Genomic DNA, 8,423 nt, shown 5'->3' with positions numbered 1-8,423 from the left:
TAATGTGAAGGTTCCTTCTGTTAATCCAGATTGCCATCCTCTGCAATGATGGTTGGCACTTATTGGGCTCATCATTTCTCAAACTTGGAGTTACCTGCGTTAAAATGCCATGATTGAGTCCTGTGTTATCTTTGGATGTCAACCTATCTGAGCTCCATCAAAGTAGCCTCAGGCCATTGATAGCCCATGTTGCTCTACATTGGATCTCAAGACCCAAAGACTTGATTTTTATAAGTTATTAAGGAAATTCTTTTCTAATTGTTCCTTTTTCATTGTGTAGTTATCCTGACCTATGATGAATGCCAGTGCTCTGATTCTTTTGTTGTACTTGTTGTAAATGGAGCATCTGGATAATATATTTTTCTTGTCTTCCATTTCTTTGACCTTAACATAATCTTTCTTATGCCTTAAAGCTTTCCATGTCTCTTTGAGGGTTATTCATCTTGATATGTTCATCTTGATGTGTGCAGAGCCGGGAGCATCTTGCTTTATGTTGGACAGGATAAGTTTCATCGCAATATATCTCATACCTTGGATTATGTTGTTGATCAGTCCGAGTTCACAGTCCAAAGCCTAAGAAATGTGTCAGGGTATCTTGACCTTGCAAAAACTACGGGCGTAGACCAAGTGTTCCTTCCTGTAAGTGACCAACAAAACATTGATGATTTGAATAGAAAGTTGAATAGGGCAGCAAATGATCTGGAGTCCAGAACCAAAGACAATTCTCGGACAATAAGGGATGTACTGGAGAATGTGTAAGCATCTCTGGAACAACATCTTTAACTTGCATGTCAGAGTTACTCATCTGAGAAGTTGTGCTGCTGGATTAATTAATCCAGTTTTGTCTTTGTTTTATTACTTGCATTAAGCTAATAAGCTGTGATTTTCCTGAGCCAGGCGATTTACCTTAATTGTGGTGGCTGCAGCAATGCTGGTTCTGGCATTTCTTGGACTTTGTATGATTTACTACCTGTTTCTAATACCCAAATGCACCATAAGATTGGGACTTCAATTTTATGTCTGAGCATTTGCGCTTATTGAACTTTAAATCTGTTTTCCTTATTATTATTTTTTACTTAATTTTTTGAACTAATCTGATCCCTGTGATTGTTGGTTGGCAGTATTTTCTATTCTTGGACTCAAGACTCTGGTTTACTTGTAAGTTCTATATGTAGAAAAACTTGTTTTTTCCACGAGGATGAAAAATGCATGAAGATATGGTTTGATAAATTAAACCATTAAACATTGTCCTGTTGATTATCTGTTTCTGCTTTGTTTCTCAGTTTGGTACTTGGTGCATGGTTTCTTGTGGCGGGAACATTTATTCTTTGTGGAGTGTTCGTTTTATTAAACAGGTAAGTTGGTTTTATCTCTAAACCCCCGCGGTATTCGTGTCCAAAATATAAGGTGGTCAGCACTTCCAGTAACACATTTGGATTGCCATTGTCAAATGCTTGGTTGATATTTTTCCCTTCAAAATAAAAGCCTGCAATGATGTATTTTCTTGCAGAAAGAAAAACAACAACTAAATTAAAAAGGTTACATTTGATGGATTATTTTTTTGTTCTGCAAAGTTTACCACTATTAAATCTTTGCCTCTTGATATTTTGTTGACATCCAAATAGGCCTTCAGGGTGAAAAAAACCTCCCTTGAAATGTCAATTCTGCTGCTACAATGAATGGTCATTAATATTTTTAATCAATTGAGAATACCATGAGTGAGATATTTACATTCATTAAGAACTAAATATATGAAAGGGTTCTACATTCATTCATTAGCAGCACTTGCTAATGAAACCTTATCAATTAGTATTACCTGAAAGAAATTAGTTATAGACACCAATGCAATTTGATCAGCCCTTATAATTGGGTTGGATCTCGTTCAAAATGATGAAAGACTTATCCAAAAGGTAAGAAAGGCATATAAAAAATACGCATGAATTCTCCCATGAATCTTCCCTTATGTGCCAAAAGGGGAAATATGGAAGAAATTTCCTTTTTGTTCTCTTAGATAATAGTGTGAGATTCTTAGTCTAGGTTCCTCTCTATAGGTTCATTGAGCATGATTTTGATCTAGCTTCCCAGTATTGCTCTTGATCCTTCTTAGATGTAACCTGTAACCATGGGATATTGGCGAGGTAATGTAAGTCTAATGTACGATTAGAATTAGAAAGCACCGATTTGATGAAAGAAATAAATATTTTGAAATTTTATAACATGAATACCTCTTGTAGGAAGTCTGCGGTGCCTGCCTTTTCTTTCAGGACATTTGAAACCACAGCTTTCAAAAAAATCCAGCACATTCTCCCTAGGTCCATGGTAGACAATCTGCCCCTCTGATAAGAGTATTATGTCATCAAAGAAATCAAATGTTTCTGGCGCTGGTTGCAACAGAGACATGAGAATTGTTGCATCCATGAGATGGGTAAACTGCTGTAGGCATTTAACTATCTGATACGTGGTCGAGCTGTCAAGTCCTGTCGAGATCTCGTCCATGAAGAGAGTCTTGGTAGGTCCAACAATCATCTCCCCTGATACATTCTGTAATAACATAATGATATCTAGACTATGTGATTAGTTATATTTGTCTTGTTCTGGCACTGTTTTGGTAGCCTGAGGTATTTATCTATATATTTTTCCAAGCAAAACCTAATATGAACCTGAGGAAAGCTTTGTCACATTTTGGATGGCATTCTTGATAAACCCATCAACATAAACTAGTACACCTGATCAAAAAGCCTTTAATCCAGCACCTGCTATCACAAAAAAGCTTTAATTGACAATGTCCATGGAATTAGATGAATTGAATGGAAAATGTGGACAAATTGTTGAAAAAACATCTGGATGCTGTCACATGATTTGCAGGTCAGTAAATTGGTAAAATGCATTTTTTTGAATATTATTTTTGATAATATCCCATTCATCTTTGATAAAGATAACTGGTTCCAAGTCTGAAAATTAGATTGTCTAATGATAGCTGTAGGTTATGATATCTATACTGTGTGCATATGGATGCCTAAGTATTTTCAGTTGAAAAGCAAAGCTACATACTAATTGTCCATGGCTTAACAAAGATGTTTCTTCAAATGTATCTAGCTTACGGCCATGACAGATCAAAATTAAAGAGAATTTCTTTTGCTTTGCATGATCATCATCTGTAAATACTTCTTCGTGCTCCCAATCATCTCATGCAAGTTAATTGACCATTCTCAGAGAAAACCAACCACTATTTAGTATTGGGTAGTTAGGTATAGTCTAGAGTTGGGCCCCAAAAATTTTTAGGAGATTGGAAATGCATCACAATGTGATGTTGAATTCTTGTCTGTGAAAGGAATATGTATACATAGTTTTTAGAATAAACTTACTCGAGAACTATACCCTACTTTTATGTTGAACTATTTTAGTTTATATTTGTATTAATCACAATACCTCTGGCATAGCTTGTGTCAAACCGTTACTCTTGTTTCCAATGATTCATAAAAAAGTACAGATCATAAACGAACATATTCAATTGGTACAAATGATGTGCAGGCATTGCAAAGTTCCATCTTCCAAATGGCTGTTTGATTATTTTTCCAAACAAAAGTATCTTATTCACTGCAGTGTCCACCTTCAAAAGAGCAGATAAATAATTCCAATTTGCAATCACAAAGGATGATCCGATTTTATGTTGCCTTCCCATGTCAACACTGGATGCTTCATCATCCCCAAGAATTTTTAGCAGATGCAAGGCATTCCAAAGGGCCTGTCAAGGGGATTCTCTGGACGGGCAGAGTCGGAGCAGAGAAAGATGGTGAAAGAAATAAGAGTGAGGAAATATGACAAGTTGCTGGTAATCAGTATAGAGTATCTCCTGGCACATTTTGTTCACAAAAGTAAGGGTATTTGTTCACAAAAGTAAGGGTACTTTTGCCCATGGTAATTTGGTTGTGGACCCCTATATTGTGTTTGTGCACCCTCACGCTTGCAGATTTCTGTGGGCTTGTTTTTCTGCATTCAAGGTGGTTCTGTGGTCAGGAAACCTAGAGAGGTCCATGATTTTGTGCTGCAGAACATTTTAGGAGGTAGTAGTTCTGGTAGGATTCTTTCTTATTCCATTGAGGACTGTATCATAACGAGAATCAACCGACAGGGCAATGCAGTTCATGGATGTTATAAGAATTTGACTAGAGTGTGGGAAGATCTGGGAGACATGGTAGTGCAAATACGCTTTTAATTGATACTTCAAATGTGGCCAGGGTTAGAAATCAAGATGGAAATGTCATTTGCCCCATTCCCTACCAATATCATGTGCAGGCTTCTCATGGGCAACTAGAGACCTATCTCTTGCCTTATTTGGAATATTTGGAATCAGTGCCACGTATTCCTGAATTTGTAAATAATTTTCCTATTTCGCCTGGAAACGGAACTCAGTTGGCAACGGTCTCAATTCGAAGAGGGCAAGGTTATTCCACCACAGAGTCATAGAATTTTAAACAACTGGAATATGTTTCCGAGCAATGTAACTGAAACTTCTAATTCTCAGTTGCATTAATTTAATACTCAATGCCTTGGGATTAGTAATACTGCCCAACATTTTCCCATTACAAGAACAAACATCTCATTCTCGCAGTCAGTTCCACCTGCTGCTAACTTCGGTATTTTTGAAATGTATCACGGACTCTCGTCAAGCATATTCTTGGGTTTCAATGATCATATACAGACTTATAGCAACATTAATTATACGAGGGAACTTATTAAGCTGAGTGATGACAATATGAAATATGCGAGGTAACTAAATCGGGGGAACGTTGATTTGCATAACGTGGCCTGTGAGAAGGAAAAATTGGAAAAGACGCTGCAAGAAAGGGAGGACTGTCTACAAAAAGCGGTAGATGCCTTAAAGAAAGTAATTGAAGAAAAGAAAAAGGCAAAAGAGAAAAACGCTGACATATCAAAAACATTTGTAGAAAGGGGTAGGGCTTTGAAACAGGTGAAACTGGAGAAGAACTTAGCAATAAAACAGATAGAAAACATTATTTGTTCTTTGCGAGGAACTGTCTAAGTTCTGCAAGAAAAGTTAGGAAGCTTTGAGAAGAAAGAGAGAGAGAAAAATATTTGTCAAGATGGAAGCTGAGAAAGAAACGGCTCAAGTTCAATCTACTTTGACAACTATCACTGAACTGAAACGAGAAGAAAACTGTATTCTCTCATTCCTCAGTTGTTTCTTCAAGAGTGAAGCGACCAGCGTCTGTCAAGACTAGTAGTCTTTTGTTAGTTTGATGTTTATGTCTTGTTATCAGAAATCATATAAATTATCTTTTTTCCTTGCATCAAAATGTTTTATTCATTTTATAAGAGCTTTCAAATGTCCAAAGACTGACAATTGAAAACTGAAAATGCAGCTCTCTTGCTTGTGGACACATGTTTGGCATGTCTTGTATTAGAAAGTGGCTTCAGCGACATGTGAATAACATTGGCAAGGTAAGATTATTCAACCTCGCAATTGTTGATTTCCATGGTCTTGATGTTAAGTGAGCTGGTAAGGCTATGAACTTTTTCAAAAAGATTAAGTTTCTATGTTTTTGTTGCAACCAAATTTTGGGAATTGTAATTTTCTATTTCTGTAAATGTGTAGTGTCCGCAATGCAATAACAAAGCTGAGCTGGCTGACATCAGAATTCTTTATGCCCCAGTTATAGCTGTCACTGCTCAACAATAGTGGCAGATCAGTCGTCTTTGTTGCAATACCCACAATTTCTAGTAGTGTCCACAATGCAATAACAAGGCTGAGCTGGATGACATCAGAATTCTTTATGCCCCAGTTATAGCTGTCACTACCCAACAATAGTGGCAGATCAGTCGTCTTTGTTGCAATACCCATAGTTTCTATCATCAAGAGACAGCTGAAGATAATTTTTTAAAGGCATTAGAAGGCTACTCCCTCCCCAACTCCCATAAATATTTGTTTGGTGAAGGCTAAAGGCTCTGACAGAAAGGAAACCTTGCAAAATTCTAAGGCTCTTTTAATTTTTGTAATGCACCTGAACATCATCTGATTTCTAATTTTGTATCAGTAACACGATGCTTATCAAAGAAGCACAAAGCATTAGACTAAAAGAACAAAAAGTTAAACAGACAAAAGCTAATTACAAATCTGGATCATTTCCGCCTTACCTGGGGAAATTGTTACCAAATTTTGTTGATTTTGAAAAGATCTACCCTTTTCAATGAAGGATGTAATAGTCTTAGGCTCTTGGTATGGATCTGCATGCTCTGTACTATTAAGCATCGACAAACATCTTCTAATGTGAAATGCTGTAATAGTCTTAGGTTCTTTGTGTGGACCCGCATTTTTTGTATTAATAATCATAAACAAACATCTTCAATGTGAATATTAATAATGGACAAACATTTTCTAATGTGAAATGCTTGAACTAGGGAAATAACACTTTATCTTGTTAAAGATATATTTGAAGCAGAAGCAGTGGTGCAAATGATATCATGAGAAACAAGCATGTGGAGGTTAAAGAGATTTGAAGCAGAAGCACTACTGCAAATGATATCATGAGAAACATGCATGTGCAGGTGAGTAAAGTTCTTCATCAAAGCAACATGAGCATTTGAAAGTAGGAGTTGTTAAATGTTCTATGTTTTTGTCTTCTCTTTTTTTGATATATTTTTTGAATGGGATGCATCCAAACATTGAAATTTCAGAAGTTGGGCTTATTGTGCATATGAAATGGCATGTGTTCATGCTTTTGAAATTTTACTCAGAGAAAAGAAAAGATGGATTTGGTATTGCATATGAATGAGATGTATTCTTCATATATGCTTGACCATCTATAGAGGTTTCTTGATTTTGGGTAATTAACTTAATCTCTTGATTTTGGGTAATTAACTTACTCTAAAATGAAATAAGACATTCAATGTGTTCCTGAAAAGTAATTGCACAATGATCGAGTCCAAGAAAACAAGGTTTTCCACAAACCAATTAACTCTTCTAAAAAAATTTAACAATTCCAATTTAATAATCCTATCGGCCTCTCTTTGTACCTTTTGGACAATTGCTAGTTTAATTTTCTATAAAATATACATGTAATACTAAACACGACGTGAACTAAAGGCTCCACACAAACCAAACCAAACTCATCTATACGTGTAAAATACTTGGAACTTGCCTCGCTGGATTGGAAAACACAAAAAAAAAAAAAACCTAAAAACTCGAAAATGCCTACGTGTCACATTGACATTAGGTTACCCTTTGTTGAACATGTGATCAATGCCTTCGCTTCATGTGATCAGAGGACTTTTAACAGCTTCCAACAAGCTGTCATCCTATACCCGTGTCATCATTGACTTTAGTGACAACCAACCAGTCATTCGAAACACGTAAAGACAATGAACTACTTTATATGTCGCAATCACACGATCATGAACCCTACCAAACGCGCTCATTTACGCCATGACCGTCCCTCTGATCATTTGGCTACCGCTCCCATAAAATGCGGTTCCTGGCTTAACCGTCTCCATGCACATACACACAGAGATTAATATTTCCAAAAATCTTCAATCTGCACGGCTCTGATATATGTGTGTAAGGCAAATTTATCTCAATTGTAAACATGGGGATTTGCGTTTCTTCAACTGCGATTTCTTCAATGCCAGCAGCTACTGCAAAGCTCATAAGTATGGACGGGAGCATCCAGGAATTCTTTGAAGGGATGACAAGCCGGGAGATTCTGCAAGATTATCCGAGCCACTTTATCTGTAATTCAGACGGTCTTTATGTAGGTCAAAAGATATCACAGGTTCTACATGATGATGATCAATTGGAGACTGGACAGCTCTACTTGCTTCTTCCTCGGCGGAAATTACAGTTTGTGTTGACAGACTCAGACATGGCTTCTTTTCTTTCCAAGATCAACTGTGCTTGGCAATCGTCCCAGAAGAGCAGGAGGCGGGGCAGAAGATTATCTTTTGTGTTTGGTCAAACTCAAAAGCAAGTGCAGCCCTTGTTTGATATTGGTAACCAGCATGAAAAATATGGAGAGGAATGCTCCTCGTCGTCCGTTTCTGATATGCCGAGGCGCCCTAACGTTCAAATTTCAAATCCAAGAGGTAGAGGTCGAATCCAATGGCAGTCAAAGTTGGAGACAATCGAGGAGACTGTGTGATCGATGGTATCTGCGATTTTGAATTGTTAAGATTTGTACCAATCCGTAAAATACATGGTGAACTGTGAAACTATTCCAATGGTACCTTTTTTGGACACATTCATATAACTGACAAGAATGATGAGTTAGTCTGGTGCGTCTATACTCCCATGTTGGGACACATAGTACTTGGAAATATCATCGTCCCCCTAAGTCAAAAATCTTCATATGATGCATCATTGAGAACCAGGTTCCAATCTGGGATGTTCTTCAAAAGAAGTTTGCTCA

The 8,423-nt window shown here is 37.0% G+C and overlaps 1 protein-coding gene across 1 annotated transcript; it reads left to right on the top strand.

Moving 5' to 3' along the window:
- The first annotated feature begins 7,604 nt into the window (after positions 1-7,604).
- On the top strand, positions 7,605-8,156 carry LOC149198327 (uncharacterized). Its single transcript, XM_089409007.1, has one exon. The coding sequence runs from the start codon at positions 7,605-7,607 to the stop codon at positions 8,154-8,156; it is 552 nt and encodes a 183-aa protein (XP_089265133.1).
- The last annotated feature ends 267 nt before the right edge of the window (positions 8,157-8,423 follow it).

Source organism: Pinus tabuliformis, chromosome 2_2 (genome assembly GCF_031772625.1).
Source record: "Pinus tabuliformis cultivar Carrire ecotype Pingquan chromosome 2_2, CPIR1, whole genome shotgun sequence".
Classification (NCBI taxonomy): domain Eukaryota; kingdom Viridiplantae; phylum Streptophyta; class Pinopsida; order Pinales; family Pinaceae; genus Pinus; species Pinus tabuliformis.
The sequence above is the reverse complement of the archived record's forward strand: the minus strand, read 5'-3'. Positions and strand labels throughout refer to the sequence as shown.